At 36.8% G+C, this 22897-nt stretch overlaps 1 protein-coding gene across 1 annotated transcript in view; it reads left to right on the top strand.

The window, feature by feature from the left end:
- The window catches only part of LOC102513304 (fibrous sheath-interacting protein 2-like), a 66725-nt gene that overhangs the window by 31930 nt on the left and 11898 nt on the right, over nucleotides 1–22897 (top strand). The window contains exons 15-16 of the mRNA XM_032475871.1: nucleotides 1703–10592; nucleotides 11736–21121. Coding sequence (XP_032331762.1) covers nucleotides 1703–10592; nucleotides 11736–21121 — 18276 coding nt within the window. The remainder of the gene's footprint in view (nucleotides 1–1702; nucleotides 10593–11735; nucleotides 21122–22897) is intronic.

The raw sequence follows: 22897 nt of genomic DNA on the forward strand, positions 1-22897 counted from the left end.
GTGTATTTTATCACAATAAAAGATGCTTAAAGAGATTTGGGAAATTGGCTCAAATAAAGTGGCTTTTCTTTGAAGTGTCCCTCAGACCTCCTCTAATGGGTCAGGAGAAAATATGCTACATACAACAAGGTGTTAACTTTTCTTTGAATGTTGCCCTAAACCTAAACAATCTGGGAGCTAACTTTGAAGATAATTGGGAGGCAACAGCCACATTATAGGGAATCTGGTGCCCAAATGCCAAGACATCAAACAATGCACAGCTAGAATGCCAGGCATCCAGCCTCTGCTGCCACTGACTTGTATCCACAGCCTTGAGAAATAGAGTTCCTGTGGAAGGTACACATTCTTGGTCTAGCTGTCTTGAGGATAATAACAACTTAAAAAAAGAATACTATTTTCTTATAGGCAAAGGATTTTATTATCCCCAAATATATCCGCAATAAGTAGAAGTACATAAATAGCTACAGAATTTGGCAGATGCAAAAATTCTGTTCCAGTCTAAGCTGTAACAGTGAGCACAATTAACCATAAGGAAATGGCCATTCAAGTCTGGTCCCTGAGGTTCTACTTCAGTTCATTCTGAAGGAGACCCCAACTTCCCTCTACTGCTCAGTCTTCTGGCTCTTTGAGTCCCAGTTCTAGTCCAGCCTTTTTTTCCACCTAAATTAATGTGTTTCTTTACTTCTTGAGCTGTCCTCTGCCTCCCAATCCAGGACAGTTTACACTGATAATGTTTTGTTGGACCCAAGCCTGTTCATTTCCCTCAAATCATCAGTGCTAATTGTTGCCCATCAATTAAACTTTAACAAGTAGTTGTAGTTATTTGCATGTATAAACACAGTTGATTGTCAGAGGAGGGCAGCAACAGGCCAGCCACAGAGCCCACAGGCTGACCCCTTCACTGTGGGGCTTTATCTTCTACCCTCACCTCCTAACTAAACAGATGCTTCAGTAAAAGAGAGGCTATCTCTGCAAAGGTACAAAAACGTTTGAACTGCAAATTTGTTTCATGAAAGAGTTTGTTAGAGGCAATCTGGCTTGTATTTTTAATATTTTTAAAAAATATTGCTGGGGTATGTGTAGAGCTCAGTGGTAGGGCACGTGCTTAGCATACACAAGGTCTTGGGTTCAATTCCCAGTACCTCCATTTAAAATTTTTTTAATTAAAAAAACACTTAACAGGGAAATATACACAAGATCTTATGGTAGCTCACAGAGAAAAAAATGTGACAATGAATATATATATGTTCTTGTATAACTGAAAAATTGTGCTCTACACTGGAATTTGACACAACATTGTAAAATGATTATAAATCAATAAAAAATGTTTAAAAAAAAATAATGCTTGGTCATTAGCACAGTCTTACTTCTTGCAAGGGCATTTGTTTTCTGTGAGCCTAGACACCCACTTGGGTTTTTTTTTTAGCCAGGAAGCAATTTGTCCTCAGCAATAAATGCTGAAAATAAAAGTTCCAAGGGATTTTGAATCAAAGAAAATCTTATTCAAAGAATAGCTCACAGCCCTAGAGAATAAACCAACTTGAAATTAATCTGTTCTAAATAGGTTTCCTATGTTCTCTCCATACACCATGGCTGGATTCTAGCTATGCACTGTTTGATATAAGGAATTAAAGGTTAGCCTTTCTCCCTAAAATAGAGTAAATTGTGATTTCCCTTGTATCCCTGCTCACCTCCTCTCCAGGTAACTTCTGAAGAACTGAACAGTATAATTCATAATATAATGACCTGGGTTGTGGCTGCAGTGACCAGTGTATTATACCCAGCCATCACAAAATATGAAGAAAGGTTGCAAAATAGTATATACCCAATGCCTGATGATTCCACCCTCTCTTCAGATAGTAGGAGTTGCTGTAGCACATGCTGTGAAACATTTCTATATGAAGCAAGTAAGATGGTTCAGGCAGAGCCCTGTGCAAAGGCAGCTGACAGGTCAGTAGGGCAACCAGCAACACCTTTAAAACCATCTTCTGCTCATAATGAAAGAACAGTTGTGGAAAAAGCATATGACAGGAAAGGACACTTAGGAAAGGACCCTAAAATCCCTGAACGTAAATATAGTGAGACTGCTGAATCCTACAAGCTTAAAATCTGTAAATCTGATAGTCACCTTTTTGCACCTATTAAAACAAGCACAAGGAAATCTAAAGATGCTGCCACTGAAACAGATGGCTTACAATGCCCGCTGTCTTCTGATGAAAAAGCAAAAGCTGTAAATGAGATGCCGGAGTTAAATAATGTTAACTTTAAATATCACCTAAAAGGGGAAACTGAGCGGATTTTAGAAAATGTTTTTCATGAAATGGTGTCTGAAGTAACCCAGTCCATCCCCACCCTTTCCTCTGTTACGGCCAAAGCTTTGGTTGACCAAACTCACACTGACAAAGGAGACTTGCTCTCCACTGTTGATATTTCCTCAGCAGCTGCTGAAATTATGGAAAATGTGCTTAAGAGGCTACAGTCTGCAGTTGAGAAAAAATGTATTGAGGAATTTTCACAAGAAAATGTGTCAGTTCACTTTAAATCAGACTTAGTCAGTGGAGAAAATTTCTTTTCTCCAAAAGAAAAAACTTCAAAAGCTTCACTGCCTTATGCTTTGGAGAAAATGAATGATATTGCAGACGATATGGTTCATGTGATCTTAGAAAAACTGACTGCTCTTGCATCTTCTAAGCAAAGTGAACTTACTCATCTTGAAATCACACCTGACTCTGCTTATCAGCCACTCAGGAAAGAGCCAACATATACGTTCCTTCAAAGAGCCAGCAAGAGGAAATCCATTGCTGAAGATGATGCTGCCAATTTGATTGGCAAAGAAGAAATACAAAATTTAATGTCAAGTATTTTTTCCCAGCCCTCTCTGGTTGGTTATATAAAGGAAGCAATCAGCACTATACTAGGTTATATACAAATTGGACTTAATAATGAAAGGGTCATTGCAAATAAAGAAACAGTGACCATCTTTCAGCTACTTGGTGATATCTTGGCTCAGCTACATCAGAAGCCAGTGAAAATAGATGTCCAGAAGAGTAAACTTACCAGAATGAGCAGTCCTCCTGGCACTGAAGAAGAGAATAGACTCACCAGCACTGGAGTAGTTAATGGTCCTAGAAATAGATGCCTATTTCCACCTATTAATGTTCCTGGCATGGTCCTTTATTCTGAAGATGAAAATGAAGAAATAGACAAAATTGTAGAAAATGTATTGATTTCAACTATCAAAGATGAAAAAGCGAAATTACAAGAACAGTCTCCTGATCACTGGCTAACAAGGGAAAATGCTGGTTTTAAATACAAAAGAAATACAAACTTACTTACAAAGCCTGCTTATCAAGACAAAGTAGCATTTCACAATTGGGGATTAAATACTGACCTTTCAACTTTTAATATTAAGGATCTTTTTAAGGACAAGCCAGGTTGGAATAAAGACATTTTGTTTTTCAACCAAGAAGAAACACATCAAATACAAAAAGCCTCTGAAAATATAATTACAAGTGTTTTAGCACAGACACTCAAAGATATATCTTCTGGGCCTTCTGATTACTTAGATTATAAAAATGGTAGAGAGACTTCACTTCTTACCTCAGGAAAACCACAAGATCTGTCACATCAAGAATGGATGGACCAGATGTTCTCCATGTCAGAAATCCATACAGTAGCTCAAGAAATTGTAGATGCTATATTAAAAATACTTCACATAGCTTCTAGTCACATTATCGGACATTCTTCATCAGTACGTCAAACTGGTCTAGATAATGGTGATGTACCAAATAAAGAGCCATTAGAAATATGGTTTGAGAGTAAAAGGAAGATGAAAATTTTATCTGCACTTGGCATAGACCCTACAAAACACCCCTGTTTAGAACCTGGAGCAAGTGGATCAACATCTGAACCTGTAGTTTACATTAATGATAAGATCATTTATACAATTTTTAAGAAGCTGAACTCATTTATTTGTCCAAAATTACAAAACTGCTTCAAACCAGAAAGCCATGCTGCCCATTCAAACCCTGAACCTGACGAGAAATCTGTGTTTCGATTTCACCTTAGTGCTTACACAACTAAAGTGGTAAAAATTGTTTTGGACGCTATCCAGAAAGAACTACAGTACAATAAGAAAAATATAAATCTTAGGAAGAGTAGCCCTCCCAAGAACTTTAGAGATACAGGATTTTTTGCTGACACTGAAAAGGAATTAGACTCTTTTGTCACAAAGCTAAATAATGACATTATGACAAGTTCATTAGCAACTTGCATTTGTGAGGTATTAAGTGGGAACACAGATAAAAGCAGTATTTTACTCCCTTCAAATAAGCTATGGTCTAAAATCTCATATGGAACTGTTGACATTGATCAACAAAAACTTTTGCCTTCTCATTGTCCTCACATGCAGGAGGAAATTCACACATATGCGAGATTGCAAGTGTTAGATAGAATTGGAGATACCTTATATGACATGCTGTGCAAGCTCATAGGAAACCATCCACATTCTCCCCTATTTGGTGATCAAAACGAAGAGTGGATCACTGAGAATTTGAGAACAACCAGTACATTGCAGTCCAATATTAAGTTTATTTCTCATACAATTCTAGAAGATATTGTTACAAAATTATGTGGTATTGAGAAAGACAGCATTTTCAAAAATTCGGAACTTAAAGGTATGTCAGAGTATATTGACACTGACAGCCTGTCATTTGCTTTACTTCTTCAGGAATTGAGCAGATGTTCTGATATAATCTCCAGCATGGTGTCCAGTGTGACCCAGCCAGGTTGTCAAGAGGTGACTAATAACAAGGGGAAAACTACTGTGCCCAAAACAGGAACCACAAAAGGAAAGTGTCTAAAGAAACTGAAAACCATGGCTTCAGATATCCTTGAAATGGTTTTTGCTACATTGGAAGGGTTTGCCAATAAAAATTTAGAAACTCTGGGCACTGTGATCAGTGGAAATAAAAAGAACAACAGGACATACTGGGAAAGTGGAAATACCAACATTTGTGGTAACGCACTTGAAAAACAGTTGCAGTCGACTTTATACATGCATGCAAAAAAAGTGTCAAGTACTATTTTGAAAGCTATTCAAACTGAATTAAATGTGAGCTTGCCAGATTTGGAAACATGCATAAGCAAGCCACTACAGGAGAAACAAATGCTTAAGACTCTAGTCAATTTCATTTTAGATGCAGTTTCTCCAGATGTATTTAATGAAACTGAGCCAGAAGAGAGAGGCATTGAAAATTACAGATACAGGCCAACCTATGGAAATTTTCTTCCTGGAGGAGCGGACCCAGACTCATATCTAGAAGATCCTACAGATAGAGAGAAAGAAAATGCTGGAGAGGAAAGACCAAAAGAAGAAGAAACTAAATCAGATTCTCTTCAGCAACGAGAACTAGAAAGAACATTTAAAAAAATTGAAGTAGAACTCAAAGAGTCACAGAAGTCCCCAGTTGTGCCCATCATAAGAAATATTTTGAATGAAATTTTTCAGAATGATTTAATTGATCAACTAAAAATGCGTCCTCTTCCCCAGTCCCATTTATGTGACATTCCTCATGCTGGTGATGAGCCAGTTGCTCAAACATCTGTTCAATCCCTGGATAAAACAGTGGGCCCTTTAGTGTCTGAAGCAGATGTAACCATTGTTGCAGATAATGTTGTTAGAACCATATTTCAAAAACTTTATTCTGCTGCCATGACAGATAGAAGTGTAAATGAAAAGTATAATACTGTCACTTTTCCAGCAAATCTCTCTTTGCCTGAACATGCCAGTGGAGCAAAGGCTCCTGTTTATTCTGCCATACTGGACAGAAATCCGTGTACACTTCAGCCCACATTCAGTATTGGTAAACTGACCAAAATAAATGTAGTTGAAGATATTATACAGTCAGTATTGACAAGTTTAGAAACATTTGCTACTTCTAAAGTAAAAGCTCTATTTTGTCCTCATGTCAGCTTCACAGTTCCAATAGCTTTACCTTTACAGCAGGATGAGACTGCTTTAAGCCAACCACGGATATCAACCAAAGATTCATATTCTGATGATCAATTTTCCTATTGCTCAGTGGATCATAATAAGTCAGGAAAGACCACCTCAGTGTGTCAACTGACTACTTCTAAATTAAATATATATGCAGTAGAAGTGGCTAGACAAATTTTACAAGGAATCAAACACAAGTTAGATAAAGAAATAAAAAGTCCATTCTTAACTCATAATGTTGTGGGTTCTGAAAGTATTCCAAGTCAGATTGTTAACACACTGTTAGATATTGTGTCTACTAAAGGCAAATATGAAAAAAATACATTTGACAGAGAGACTGATCGAGATCGGTCAGAAGATATTGTTGAAAAGCTGTTCAGTAAAAGTGATTATCGAAAAAAACTTCAGTCTCAAATACAAGATACCATTGAAGGTATCTTAGTTGACATCTGTGAGGAAACAATAGATGAGAATAATCTCCCACTTGCTGTATCCACTTTTAAAGGTAATATAAGTGGGAGACATTTAGAAGCATACTCTGAAACGGACCCTGAGTATGCAAATAAGGCTATTCTAACACTTTTAGTTCCTAAGGAGTGTGTTGCTATGATTTCCAATGAAATGGTAGATATTGTTCTTCAAAATCTCACTTCTGCTATCATTCTTGGCATAAATGCGAAGGATTCCATTTCTCCAAGATTTCCCCTGATATTTTCTGGTGCATTGCCCAAAGCAGAGCATCAAAAATCCCCTGTGATAGACTCAATGAATGAAAGGGAAAGGGGGAGATTTCCATCTGCAAAAAAGGAGAGAGATGTACAGCTGAAATTAGCTTATTCTGATGATAATCAGACAACTGTACTTAAGAAACAAGATGCCAAGAAATCTCCTGACCCTTGTGAAGAAAATGCTCACTTCATTACTAAAAGTATCTTGAATAGGTTAAAATCTTTTGCCACAGAAAGAATAGATTTGCTATTTATTCTTGATACTGAGACTAGAGAAAAACCATATGTTGGCCCAGAATTTACATATTGTAAACGAGACGACAGCATATTTCTTGAATCAAACCAAATGCCACTAGATGTGAATATCCCGAAAATATCAACAGCTAAAACCGTTCTCAGTCAAGAGGTCACAAATTACACATTTGCTAATTACAGAGAAAAAAATGGACCTGCAATTCATATATCACCAGCTGGTCTTAAGGAATATGCTGACATAATCGCCAAGACTATTTTGACGCTTATAAAAAATGATGTAGACCTAGAAATCCAAAAGATGTATTCATATCAAAACAATACTTCATTCCAAGAAAACATCATTGCAAGTAATACTGTCAACAACATCTTAAAGAACTTACATGATAAAATATCTTTAAATGCGAGTGGTTTTTACTCAAAGTGGGACCCTGGTCTTTTTACACAACTAGCTCTACAAAATGAAATATTGCCAGGTCAAAGAAAGATGGAAGATAACACCGAACTGTCTCTATGTTCAAAATATTCTGATCAAAACCAAGTTATATCAGAAGCAGAAAACCAGAAAAGGGTTTTGGAGGAAATATTTAGAAATGGAGAATCTAGAAAGGAAAAAACAACTGCTTTGCTAAGTGCAGTTAAGGAAATTTTAAAGAAGGTGTATCAAAGGGTAATGGAAGACATAGACTATTGGCATCTATTTAATGAACTCCCCCACTTTACGTCTGATAAAATTAAAACAGCACGAAAAAAAGCCTTCCAGTCACATATAAGCAGTGTTGCGAATGACATAGTTGAAAGTGTTTTCAGAAAAATGTTCTTAATAATTATGACATCTTTATATGAAAACAGTGAGACCAGGGGAGAATTGGAAGTATCTGGAAGTGATGAATTACTGATGAATCCATCATCCTTTAGGGAACTGAAACAAGAAGGAAAAAGAAGTGTACCCCCTGAAACTGTGATACCACAACTTTATTCTTACACAGGCATCAGAAGTGTCACTTCGTTGAAAAACACCTTATTGCAATTTTCTCCATTGCAAGTGGGTGAAGAATTGGTGCAAAAGGTTCTCAGAAAGATCACAGATTTTGCTTTGCTGAATCTAGGAGAGAGTTCATCCCCTAAAAGTCAGTCTGATGAAATTCAGTATCTGAGGCCATGCGGTTCTAAAGCTAGTCCCAAGGACAGCCCTAAGACAAGTTTTAAAATAAATTTTAAAACAAAATCAAAAGTTACCTCTTTGGCTAAGTTTGGAACAAAACCACAGCTAGGACCTAGTGGAACTAAAGCCAAATGGAAAACCAAGTTAGGTCCTAGAGAGAAGACTCTAAGAAGCAGGTGGTCCAAGACTGCCATTGGACTACCACACCTGCTATCAATACGGGATGCCAGAAACCCCTTAGTAAGAGCAAAACTCCCCACTGTGGAACTAAAAATGTATGCCAAGGATATAGTAAGTAATATTCTGGAAACAATTGTAAATGAATTTCAAGAAGTGAGGCAGAATAGAGCAATGGTAGAAGTAAATGCTTTACCTTCTGATCAAATCGTGACAGCAAGTGAAATAGTTAATGCAGTTTTGCAAGGATTATATGCTACAGAGAGCAATTTGGCCAACCCAATAAAAGGCGCATACTCAGATGATCTCAAACTTTCACAGGGGTATTTTAGTACAATCTCTCTTGCAAATCCAGAAGCCCATTTTTCTTTGGAGAATGTTTCTTCACAACTCAAAAAAATCTTTCCTAAAGAAGATATTTTTAAACAAATGTTTGATAAATGGCAAACAGAATCAAGTGACATGGATAACGAAAAGTATAAGCTGTTGATGGTAGCTGAAACTGTTTTGAATGAAATTTCAGTGAAAGCAAAAGAATTAGAACAATCTGTTTCACATTTAAATTTGTCACTTCCTGGGCCTTGTGAAAGCAGGCACCATAATTTTAATGGCACTGCTTCTAGAACTGAGGGTTCCCAAGCACAAATTAATGTATTTGGCCAGGAAATTGTTGAAAAGCTATTTGAAAAATTAGAATTGTGCTTCTTGACTCAGATGTTTACAACAGATAGTGACGAAATACTAGAAAGCAAAGAAGAAACTACTGCTAGAAGTAAATGTGGTTCATTAAGAACAAACAACCTCAACAATGTACCAACTTATAACACAAAGTTGAAAGACAAAAAGGTGGGGGGCTCTGGCCACCAAATCGCTCAAGAGATCTTAGAAGGGGTTCTGAACACCTTAGAGTCATTTGCAGACCTACAGTTTAAACATGTCTTTACACATGCTTTTTCTGAAATTGTGAGAACACCTATTGAAAACTTTTTTGCTGTACAACAGAAACCATTAATGAAAACGATATTGCCCAGGTTACAGCGACTGAGTAAGTTTACTGATGAATCTAAATCAAGTAGTATGATTTCCCAGGAAAACATACAGAATATACTTGTACTGCTTTACTCATTCCATTCAGAATTGCTTACTTATACTGTTAATACTGTCAATGACATGCTTGGTATAATTAAGAACAAACTAGACAAGGAAAAATGCCAAGTAGAGCCATATTCAATTAGCATATTTGAAGAAAACATTGTAGCAAGTGAGAACATCAGCACCCTGATGGACCAGTGCACTTATTTCTATGAGCTGATGATCAAAAGCCATTCAAAGGAAAGTCTGCTTCAAGGAGCTATAAATGCCTGCACTGTTAATTGGTCCAGATTTGCAATCGGAATGGGAATGTCCACTTCAGAGTCAAAGGGAGTTAGCTGCCGGGATGATCCTCCACAAATCCCTGGCTTATTGTTTTATTCAGAAGAAGATAAGAAAATAAAGGACAAGACTTCCTCAAGTATACCTTCGTGTGTCAGATACTCTGCAGGAGATACAACTAAAACCACAGAACCAATGGAAGGGCTCAAATCAGAGCTTAAACCATCATATTCTAGAAGTGAAGCCCAAATCTTCAGTCATTTTAATCAAGCTGTGAAAGGAAAGTGCTCTCTCCTAGAAAGCACTATCTTACAGAAACCATCTCAGAAATCCAGTGACTCTGCACAAGCAGCACTAGAGCACCCCATGTCCTTCAGAGAAATGGAAGAAGGAGAAAGTCAAAAAGTGCTTCACTGTGAGCCCCCCAAACCAGTTGTTCAGCCAAACCAAATACAGACAACCATTTCTCCACTCAAAATATGTTTAGCTGCAGAAAATATTGTCAATACCGTGCTGTTGAGTTATGGCCTTCCAAGTCAAACCCCACACACTAATGAAAGTATAGAAACTATGAAGCCATTTTTAATATCAAAGGAAAGACCTTTCTCTGTAATATCTGGAGAACAAAAGGATGAGAAAAGCTTGCTTAAAATTTGGGAAAAAAGAGTCAGCTGTGAAACTGAAGAAGAAAACAAAAGCTTTGTGGCAAATGGAGAAGATTCCACTTTACTGGAAAAGTGGAAAAATAAATACCCAAAGTTAGAGAAAATAGCAGATCTTGAAGAAGCTGAAGTCATCGCTTTTGCAGATCAGGAGCTGGGACCACATGAAACCCATTTAGTAGCAAGATATGTTACCACATCTGTGGTCACTTATTTCAAGAACTTTGAAACCAGAGGTGAGTGATGGATGACTTTAGAAGAGTTAGCATAATTTTAGGGAAAAAAAAGTAAATGATAATTTTAAAAAACTACATTTCTGCTTCTCTGAATATAGCCTTAGATTTGGGGTGGCTGTTCATGGTGTGATTTTCAACTGGTCAGTATGCTAAAAAAAAAAAAAAGTGACACATTTACATAATTTTTATATGGAGGAGTGTTTTTCAATTTGTCTTATCTACAGATGAGGTTAAATGGGCATAATTTAAAGTGGGATATTTTGGCTGGACATGAGGTATGACTATGAATGATGTCTTGCTTGGGACATACAGCTCCTCTAAAGGCAATTCCCAAACAGAAGTTCCAAGAGGGTTTTTTTTTTAAGTTCTTTTTAAAAAGGCTTCTTACATTATAGTCAGACCTCATACGTAGTTAATTGACTGTAATGATCCAACTTCTTTTTGAGGTATACAGTTAAATTCTTTGCAGTTATTGGTTATAGAGTTCATAATAACAGTGGCATTAAACTTCTTGTTCTGTTCGTGTTCCAGTGTTCTGACCTAAATTCTTTTTAAATATAGAGTAGACAGTAAGCACTCTAAACCCATGCTTACAACTATAGTATCTACACTCCCTTTCTATGAAAGCTTACATGCATATATTGGGTTGAACCATATGAAATAGCCTTTTTATACGTCAAAAAAACTGTCAAACATCAGCAGTTCATTCTGTTCAGTGTATTGTGTATTGTATAGTCCCAAATGGGATAATTAGCTGAACAGCCAAAAATGTTTTCAAGAATTATATGAGATCTCTAGATATCACTGGAATCACCTTAGCTCATTGCAACTCTAAAGCTGGAAATCATTTCTCTGCCCCAGGATTTCCAACTTCTTAAAGCAACATAGCTATCCAAGGAAGAAACCAGAAATTAGAGATTTGAATACTCATGGGCTATTTTCCTAACTTCCCAGCAGAAGTAAAGATTCCACAGGTGGGAAATAGAAGTTTGAAGAAAACCTAGTCCCTTTCTTGACTAGGTTTTTCTATTTCTTGAGTGAGGTACATTCAAAGTGAAATTCATATATAAAATATTGCCAGTATTCTGAATGTCAACATTTTCCCTTAATGAATGTTAAAATAGCAATGTTTTCTGTTTTAAGGTCCTCTTGATGAAAAAGTACCTATTGTCTCCACACTGTTAAGCAAAAAACATAAATCAAAACAGCCTCTAAGAAGCATAAATAGTGATTCTTCACTTAATCAATTTTGTGAACATCTCACTGAATTGGTTATCTCCTACATGATTTCAAGCATTTCCAATTGCACTGAAGATGGTGGAACAAAACAGAAATCACTGGAAAACCAAGATGCAACTTTTAGCAAAGTTATTTTAGTTCATTCCCAAGTGTTTGAGAGCCGGTCAGTTTCTATCAGAGGGCTTGCTTTAAGCATTTCTGAAACCATTATTCAAATCCTTTTTAATAGTGACATATTAAAGGCAGACACTACACAACAAGTGGTTTCTGTGGAAAAAAAATATATTTACTGCCCAAAAGAAGTTGTGGCTGACTTCGATGATCTCTTTCAGGATCTCTTGATAGGAGTGATCCATGTTCTGTCTAAAGAAATAGGAATAAATCATCACCTTGACAGCAAAGGAAGAAAAAAATCACTTTCCATGGTTAAAAGCCATAATTTGCCCATTTGCAACAAAACCAAAACTATGAAAAGACAGATAGGTGCCAGAAGTTGGAAGTCAGCTCCTACTCACCAAGTTAATCAACTAGCACAGAAAAATAAACTAAATTCCCTAGCATGCAAGTTGGACACTCTGGTTGGCAGCCTAAAGACTCAGGAATCCAAAGAAACAGTCGACAAAATTTTCAATATTGTTTTCAATTTGTTTTTGCCAGATGAATGTCCACATTGGGATATGGATTCTGGTAAAATAGCAAGAAAAATGTTCCTATCTTCAAATAACCAGGAAAGTCATAGAATTCCTAGAAATAACCTAGGGCTCTCCCCAAAGTCAGTTTTTCTTCTGAATGTTGTGTGTGAGAAACTTATTAGAATACTCTTGGAAGAGTGCACAACCAACAACGTCCTTACAGATGATCCTCTTTCTGATGAAATAGCAACAGAACGTCAACTGTTCAACATACTTCAAAATGTAGAGGAATATTGCAGGGGAACAATGGACTATGGCTCACCATTTGAAGGATATGTCATGTCAGACCTTTTGGAAAATCTGGCAGAAATAGATCAAGAATCCATGCTTAGTATTATTTCCCATAGATTGGTAAAATCCTTAATGGAAAAAGTGTCATGCGGTATACAGCAACCTCCCAGAAGTCCATCTGTTACAAATAAGCATTTGACATATAGGACAAGAGTGAGATCTAGTTCCCCAAAAGTAAAAATGCCACAAATAAAAGAATCAAGACAGGGTAAAAGCTCTGTAAGATTCATGAGTTATGACAACAAGCCTCCAACAGGACCACTGAATAATCTTAGGTCGATTCATTCCAAAATTCAAACCCCATTTGGTAAGCAGTTTTCAGGGAAATTCTCTTCTCTACCTCCTCTTCGAAGACCAGGTAAAAGGGAAGTGAATGCAAGAGCCATTCTTAACATGCAATATCCAGGAGGCATGAACTCGGGAGTTTACTCTGCCACATTTCTGGAAGAAATAATTGCAGACCTTTTTCTTAACCTCTCCACCTCATTGCAGGGCAAAAATGTAAACATCACTGAAGCTCAGCTCAAGGAGATGAATATATTAGATGTCACTTCTGTGGTGAATGAGTTTAATAACGCTCAAGTCACTGTTTTACAGGGTGTTGATGAAAGGATATATTTCCCACCAGTCTATAAAGAAACGGTTAGTAAGATTGTTGACTCTGTTTTCAATGATGTTTTATGGGAATATACGTTGCAAGTTACCTGTGGCAATTATCTGGCACATGCTGCCACTTCAATAGCAGAACAGATAACTAATGACATTTTGAAAGAGAGTGTAGACTACCAACTCCCATTGTGCTTTGTAGGAAAACTCATGCCTAACTCATATTACCCTCTCAAAGCTGAAAATATACTGCAGAAACTTCAAAACAACCTGAATGAACTTAATTACCAAGGTCAGCATTCAACAGGCTATACTACCATGCTGTCACACTCGTTTTTAGAAGATGTCATCAGAAGACTATTATCTCAGCTCATTCCTCCACCCAGCGAGGCTTCATGCTTGGGAAATAAATACTTAATGACTCTGGATTTTAATGAGATCTCCACCTGTACAGTAAATAAGGTTTTGCTAGCCATTTCAAAGCACAAGATTTGGCTCACTAAATATGATTGTCAATATCTATATACAGAAAAAAACCTTCAAAATATGGTGGACTCTGTTTATAATAATGTTTTGCAGATGTCTGGCTCTGTTGTGTCAATACAGAAAAGTATAGAAAGCCAAAGCCCGATTATGGTTGAGCGAATAGCCAGTCTCATTATTCAAGAGATTATTGAAAATCATCTTCAACCCTTTTTGTGTGGAGAGGGCTTACCACATTCAACGACCTCATTGGATAAAATATCGAATATGGTTAAAGAGGTTCTCAGTGAAGTCACAGAGCCGCACAGACCCCAGAAGCCATCATCACTAGAAATGGACTTTTACACTAATGCATTTGTAGAAGAAATTGTTGCCAGACTATTATCAAAGGTCTTCAATCCAAAGTATAACACTGAGTGTGATTTGGATAAAATGACCCCAAAAATAGTAAACTCAATAAACAACCATTTTAAAGAAGCTAAAATCTGCATTCTTCATGATGACCAAGAGCAGCCGTTCCCCACTGTAGATGTAGACACTGTGGATGAACTTGTCAATTTAGTTTATGAGAATATTCTGAAACAGCAAGGGCTAGCCCTTGAGGTTGATGATAAAGAACTCAAAGACAGTGATATTTTTGCAGAAAATATTACCAATTTAATTGTAGCAGCTATTTCTGATTATCTTTTTCACCCACTGTTTTCTGGGGATTTGTTGGCTTCTTCCTATGCTACTTTAACAGCAGAGAACGTTTTTCAGAACATCTTTAGTAGTATCAGTGAACCTACCCAGCCAAGCCATCATTTATCTCCTTATTACACCTTGCTACCATACACGTTTTTAGAAGACATAATCAGAGTACTATTATCTAGAATCTTTCCTTCTGCATCTAACATGGTTCCACACAGTGAAACTCCAAAAAATAGATCAGAAATTAATCACAGTGAAATCTCTTCAATGCTAATCAGTGTTATTAGGAGGAAAATTTCCCAACATGAAATTCGACTTTCAAAAGATGAAGATGAAACCGAATCTATTTATTCAGAGGATGATGCTCAGCATCTCGTTGATTCCATATTAAGAAATATCTTGCAAAACTCTGGTTCTCAAGAAGCAGTTGAGCATGATATTACAAGCCAGGACAATGTTCTTATTGACAGGATAGCAGGTTTTATCATTAAAAATATCTGTCAACAGCATCTTCATCCATTTGTGTATGGAAAATTGTCATTTCCTTCATCATATACATACTTTGATGATACGAGAAGGCAACATTTTTTTGCCAGTGTTTACTCCTCAGCCTTTTTGGAAGATGTGATCTCTGGGGTTTTAAGCAAAATATTTCACAGGGTGTTAGGAATTGTGGAAACAAAATCATTAAGAGAGTCAGAAAAAGAACTGTTAGAAACAGCTGAAAAACTCATATATTTGATAACAGAAGAATTCTCAAAAGGTCAAGTTAACATCTTAGAAGATGCTAAGGAACAACTGTGTCTTCCACCAGTAGACAGAGACATAGTGATCAAAATTATTGACAGGGCATATAGCAAAATTTTACAAGAATATGAACTGGAACCTAATAAGGACTTTCTCAGTGACACAAAGACACTGGCTGAGAGGGTAACTAAAATTATCCTGACTGAAGTTTTTGGTTTCCAAATTCCTCCAGATTTTATAGCAAACCTGTCTTTTAAATCATATTCAAAACTCAGTGCTGATGTTTTGATAAAGAGAGTTCATTACGCGATCAGTAAATCAAGACTCCAAAGACAGACTTATTCAACATATACCACCACATTATCACATACACATTTGGAAAAAATAGTCACTCAGATTTTATCTCAGATAAGTCCATTGAACTGCAGTGCAGAAGACCCAGACCTTTTGCAGGCAGACTTTAGCGACACAGTTGTGAGACTAATCAGTGAAATCATGTCAGTAATTTCTAAACATGCAATATGCATTATTAAACATGGAAATGAAAAACAAAATGTGATATCAGAAAAAGATATCCAGGCTATGGTTGATGCCATTTATACTGACATTTCTCATTCAAACTTATACCAGTCTCTTTCAAAAGATAAAAAAGGCATAAGTAATATACCTGTTACAAAAATAGCGAGTTATATCATAAAAGAAATATTTAACCATCATCTTAAGTCATTTTTATCTGGAGATAAAACACATCCATCAGGTACAGTGGATCAAACATATCAACAGAAAGCAGTAGAGCCTAAACAAAGAGAATTATCTTTCATTGTGAATTCAGCTGTCTTTTGGGAGGAAGTAATTTCTGAGATTTTATGCAAAATCCTTTATGTATTCTCACATAATACCATGGCCGCTGAAAACCCACTTAAAGCAAAAGCCAATGTTACTGACATTGTTATAAGATTAGTAAAATCAATTGTGCTGGAGTTCACCACATCACAAATTTTAGTTGCAGATCACTTGGATGAAAATCTGTATTTTTCAGAAGGATATAAGGAAATGGTTAAAAAAACTGTCCATGTTATTTGTGAAAAAATATTGGATGATTATCAATCTCTGATTCATATTTATAGAGCTATACAAAGTGACGCTGTCAGTTTTGGGGAAAAAATATATTATTTGCTGTTAGGAGAAATTTATGATTATCAAGTGGAGTCATTAGTTTCAGGAGAATTAGCAACTTCTTCGTATTCCTCCCTCCGAGAGGAGAACATCATCAGAAATATACTCAACACCATCAATGATGATAGCCATGACTTTTTGCCATCATGCATCACTGTATTGCCTCATTCCCTTTTAGAAGATATGATTTACAAGCTCCTAGCACATATATTCCCTTCATCTGAGACTGAAACAGAACTAAATAAAGAGGTGCCACCAGATTATGAGTTTGTGAATGCAGCTTCAAAACTAACTGAAGATATTATAACAGAAATTACTGAACATGAGATTAGACTTGCCAAGGCAGAGGAGCATGTGGAAAGTTTGCAATTAGGGGCAATTGATAACTTTGTTGATTCCATGTGTAACAATATTATGAAAAAAATTAAGTTTGAAGATGATGCACAGAAAGATACATGCAAAAAGGGAGGCCCATTCCTTAGGAGAATAGCTGGTTCCATTATGAAGGGAATTGTGGACCACCATCTGCAGCCATTTTTATGTGATGAAGAATCATCTCCCAGTGAGTTACTCGAAAATGACCATGTCATTGAACTCTTGAATCCTAATAAAGAAAAACTGCAGCCCTTCCCTCAGGCTTCTGTGTACTCTGCTACATTTTTGGAAGATGTCATAATTGACCTTGTTCGCAAATTTTATACCCTACCAAGTATTGCTGAAGATCCTAAGGACAAAGCAACATCAGAAAGAGACCTCATGGGCCTGGCTATAAAATTTGCAAATGCCCTGATAGGAGAATTTAGAAAAAGTGAAATTAAAGTTCTAGCAAATGCTGAAAAAATGTTTTCGCTTCCACCAATAGATAAAGAGACAGTTGATAAAGTATCTGATTCTGTGTATGATGAGATCAGAGAAATACATGGATCTAAAAATGTTCAGAAAGATCATAGAAGTAACATTGCTATAGAAATGATTGCTGCTTTAGCCAAGAAGGCAATCTCTGCTTTCAAGATTCAGCCACTTTTTTGGGGAGACTGGTCTTCCACCTTCTTTTCATTTCTAAATGTGGATAGCATCATCCGAAGAATTCAACACCTACCATATAAAACCTTTACAAAGATAAACAGAAGCTTGAAGGAGAACCAAGTTTCTTCACTAGAACAATTATCTACACTTACTCCTCTCACCTCAGGCCTAAAAGACAAAATGGACACTTTAGAGATAGATAGAAAAACACTTAATGGAAAAGAGAACTTCAAAAAGAAGGAGGCGTCAGTGAAAACAGGCAGCACCCATGAGCCAATATGCACCAATATAAGTAGCATTATGCAGAGTAAAGTAACTACCCTAGCATCATGGTCAGTTGGAGGTTTGGCAAAGAAAAAGAAAGGAGATGAAAAGAAAAAGGAAAGTTCAGTTGGAAAAGATAATGAGAAGTTATCAAAAGTTACTTTTCCAACAACCAGTGTGAACAGTAAAGATACTCGAGGGCTAGATTTGGGTACAGCACTTACAAAGAGTAAAACCAAGAAGAAAGACCATTTGGCTAGAAAAAATGAGAAAGGGCAAGGTGATGAGGTATGCCAACGTCTTTCAGTAGCTACTGATGATACAAAAATTAAGAAGCTTGTCCTGGAAACAGATTTTCAAATAGTTGATAAAAAGAAGAGTGAGAAGAAAAAAGAAAGTTCATTAAGGAAGGGGGATAGACTTTTTGAATTACCATCCCTGAAATCCAAGTTGAGAAATAGAGAGAGCCAAGAGAAAAGGAGAGATTCTCCATCTTACACAGTTACAGATGACAAACAAATCCTGCATCCTAAACATGTCCAAAATATCACTGAAATTAACAGAAATGTTTTAGAAATATCTTCTTTCCAAGGACCAATGATTTATTCAAAATCCCCAAACCCTCTAGGCGATAAAGCAGCACATGTAACTCAAGGGGATGGCAACGATTTTGCACAGCGTGCTTCAATGAGTTCAGCTAAGCAAAATGCTCCTGCAAAAAAGGAGGAGAATGAGAAAAGTGAAGATAAGGAGATTAAAAGTAAACCTAGTAAATGGGACAACCCTCAGAACCCACCAGAAAATAAACCCAGGATTTTCCCTACTAACTTTTTAGAAGATGTTATCTCTGAAATAGTTAACAAATTGATTTTTTCTTCCTTACTGGATACAGATGATGTATGCCAAAATGCAACCAATGATGTAAATCAAGCTGAGCTCTATGACACGGCTCTGAAACTGATTGATTCCCTGTTAAAGGAGTTTTCAGATGCTCAAATTAAAGTATTAAACCCAGATCAAGGAAGTAAGTTCCTCCCATCTGAGGATAAAGTTCCATCAGTTCATAAAACACCTCTCAGGCAAAAAGAACCATTTGTGGATAAAACACCTCCCAAGAAAAAAATAATTATGGATAGTATACCACTCATGCAGAAAATGACACCTGCAACTAAAATACCTTCTTCAGATCAGGCACCTTTTATGGCTAAAAAACAATCAATCAATAAAATATTGGTCAATAAGGTTGTTCACTCCTCTATATGCAATATTTTGCAGGAATATAGATCTCAAGACTCCATTTGTGAGGACATAAATAGTAATGTTGAAAAATTAGCAAGAAGGCTGGCTAATGCAGTAATAGAAGAAATTTTTCAGCATCAGCTAAACTTGCTACTTTATGATGAGGTTCCAGATTCAGTGTGTTTGCCTCTAGACTCTAAGGAGGTTATGAAAAAAGTCCATAAGGTGGCCCAAACGGCCTGCAAAGAGTGTCAAACATCATTGCCATACACCATAATGCTGCCTCATGAATTTTTAGAAAGTATAATTTCTTCTCTTCTATCAAAAATTTTCTCAACAGTAGCCAGTGCTAAAGCAGAAATATCTGAGGATGATTTGTACACAGAATTGAATTTCCTTCAAATGAAGTTAGCAAGTACAGTTATAACAGAAATTTCCAAAGATGAAGATATGATTATACAGTATGTAGAATCCCTATGTCCTAATGATGATGAAGTTATTCAGTTAGTGGTTCAGGCTATTTATAATAATCTCTTGCCACAATTTGGATCTCAAGAGAGCATACAAAAGTGTATCAGCAGTGGTTGCAGAATCCTTTCAGAAACAATAGTGAAATTAGTTGTACAGGAAGTGACCGGAAATCAGTTACAAAACTATTTTTCTGGAGAACTGACGCCACCTCAGTGTACAGAAGTTGACAGTGTTGTTGAAAATATCCTTAAAGATGTTATCCAAACCACTGAAGTTCCCCAGCCTCAGCCATCACAGGCTTACAAACTGCCCTTTAACATAATAGAAGAAATTGCTGTAAAATTTTTGTCGAAGCTTCTATCTATGTTTCCAAAGGCAGATAAGAGACAAGATAATTCTCTAAATGCTGAAATGCAAAAAATAACCTCAAAAATCTTAAGTTCATTCCAAGAATATATCTCTAAAAGTCAGATTACAGTAGTACCACAGGTCAAAGAATCACCCACTGTATCTTTAGCAGACAGTGCAGCTATTGAAAAAGTAGTTACTTCTGTTTATGACACTATTTTAAAGCACTCTGGCTCCCATATTTCAGTGTATAAAGATTTAATGGGTAAGAGCAATGTCCTGTCTGATATAATAGGATTTTTAATGGTGAAGGAAATTTCCAAGTCAGAATTTCATCCTCAAGTAGAGGAAGAAACATCAAGTTCAGAGTTAGTTCTGGAAGCTGTCAAAATTATGGAAAAGGTGGTTAAGATTATTGATGACCTTAAGTCAAAGAAAAAGCCTTCATCCAAAAAAGAGGCTGTATTAGATGCCAGGATTTTAGAGGAAGCACTGGCCTTGTTCTTGGCTAAACTAATAAAGTTGCCAAGTGCCTCAAGCAAAGATGCTAAAAACTTATCAAAGCCTGAGTTAATTAAAATTGCATCTCAATTGACAAAATCTGTAATAGCTGAAGTTTCCAGAAGAAACGTTAGTATTATAGCTGCTAATCCTGAAGAAAACTTTTTAAATCCAGAAAGTATAGAAATTATTTCTCAGATGGTCAATTCCATTTATAATCGTGTACTACAGCAATCTGGAACACATGAAGAACTTTATTATGACATGAAAGGTGTAAACCACATCTTTCCTAAAGTGACTTCTTTAATTATCAGGAAACTTTCCAGTTGCCCATTAGAAACAATTAGCCCAAAAGAGTCACATGCTAATCTCTTTGGCAATCTGGACGTTGGTCGAATTGTTGAAAAGGCATATGAGCATGCTATCAAAACGGAACCTGAGCAAGAGCAAAAAGGGGTCGATCAAGATTTAAAGGGACAGGAGCTTTCAGTTAGCATAATTCCTCACCATGGGAAACAGCCAATCAACATTGATCCAGACATTGTTGCAGAACACTTAGGGGTCATTTCTATAAAAACACAACCTCTCGAGAACCTGCAAATGGAGTGTTTGGCTAGAACTGGACACAGCATTGAAACACTGAGAAAAATGTCAGTAAGTGGGAGGAGTTACTCAACTGCCACACCTGATGAGAGAAAGAAAGAAAGACGTGTCTCTTTGGATGGGACAGGACGACTGAATGTAAAGCCTTTAGAGGTAAGTGCAAAAGGCGGTGGTGAAAAGAAATGAGCAGTTAGTGAGACCTGGCTGTCCTTCTAAGATTTCCTTCTTCAGGTAGGTCTACATGAAAGTATTTGTAAAATATGGTCAGTCTTCTCTTGCCCAGTCCAGTAGAACTCCAATCCTGTTTTCCTGGGACTAACCCCATCAGCAGTGTAGCTCAGTGTAAAGGTGGCAGGCTAGTTTTCCATTAGCCAGTCAGACTGAACTGCCATTTCCTGAAGAATGAGAATGCAAAGAAACACCCTTACCAACAAACAGGACTGAATGGAATTGTAGTCTTCATTTGGCAACTTAGAAGAAATGCAATTTTTACAATCACCATAGTTCTTTTTTATGGATACACATTACCATAATACTATATGGGTCCAAAAGGGCCAGTTAGAATATCACCTAAACTGGCCTCTATTAGAGATTGAAATCTTCGAACTTAAGGCTCTACAGTAGTATTGGTTTTTACTTAGCAACATTCATCAACAAACATTAGATGGTGAGCTCTTTAGCATTTGTTTCTTCCTATTTCGCTTTTGTTACATAACACTTTCCCAGTTCTCCATATTCTTACATCCACAGGATGTACTCAGTTTCTTTCCTGTTCTACCCTTGTCCTAGACCCAGTTGTCTTCAAGCTGCTATTTTTAATGAACTAGTTCCTCTGCAGTTCCATATTTTGGTTCCAAATGTATTTAAGTAACAGGGACTTGAAATGCCAAGATGCTGTCCTTGGTACAATGCAACTTTTGAAAAAGTAGTTATTTCTACTTTAATATACTGATCTTAGTTTATTGATCTTAGAGATGATTTTGCCAGGAGATGGAGTTACACTGATCCAGCCCCACTATATAATTTAATACCAAAGCCCCTAGGTATAAATGAGCCTCTTGCACTGATGGTGTGCGCTCACATACTCACATACCTGTGGCTTACAAACGGAGCAAAGTTCTATAGAGCCAGCCTTCCTGGAGCATCAGCCTAGGAGCATGTTTTCCTTAGCATTTTTATCGAGCTCACTGAACTAAGTCTCACAGCTGGTGAATACACTGTTTGTCTCAAATATTAAGATTGTGATAGACACTGATGGAATCTCCTTGGTCCTTGGTTTCTTGGACTAGATGAAGGTCCTTTCTAGCTCTAAAATGTCCTTTTCTCTCTGCGTTCTCAAAATTACATTAGCATTTAGTTAGTAGTCTTTATTTGTATATAACTAATTCCTTGTTAAACAAAAATCTGTCTAAACTATAGAACCTTACCCCCAAGTCATTACTTCTTAACCATCTGCAGAAATTATCTATCAGTTTTTCTTGGTTACCAGCTTCCTTCTTTTACATCCTTCATCAGTACTTTAACTATCTCTTTTATAGCCCAGAGGAAGTTGGAAGAAAATAGCTAATCCAAAACAACTACCCCTGCTAATCTTAAGGGGAGCAAGAGCTGTCTTGAGGAAAATAGATATAGATAGCTCGGCTTATTTTAGCTATCTGTTTTAATACTTTACAGCCATCTGGATAGCAGTGCCATCCACCCCCAGCATGCCGATGGGGGTTGCACAAAGAATAGACCAGTGAATCTAGACAATTCCCAGGCTATTCCTCAGTCAGAATTCCACAACCAGGGCTCATTTGCTATGTTGAAGCACCAAAACTTCCCAGCACACTAGACACATGCCTGTTAAAGGCTCATGCAGTGTCACATTCCAAAGCCACATAGAATGAGTTTTGATTTTTTGAACTACTTTCCTGCCACCACAGATAA

The sequence above is a fragment of the Camelus ferus genome, chromosome X (assembly GCF_009834535.1).
Source record: "Camelus ferus isolate YT-003-E chromosome X, BCGSAC_Cfer_1.0, whole genome shotgun sequence".
In the NCBI taxonomy this organism is placed as follows: domain Eukaryota; kingdom Metazoa; phylum Chordata; class Mammalia; order Artiodactyla; family Camelidae; genus Camelus; species Camelus ferus.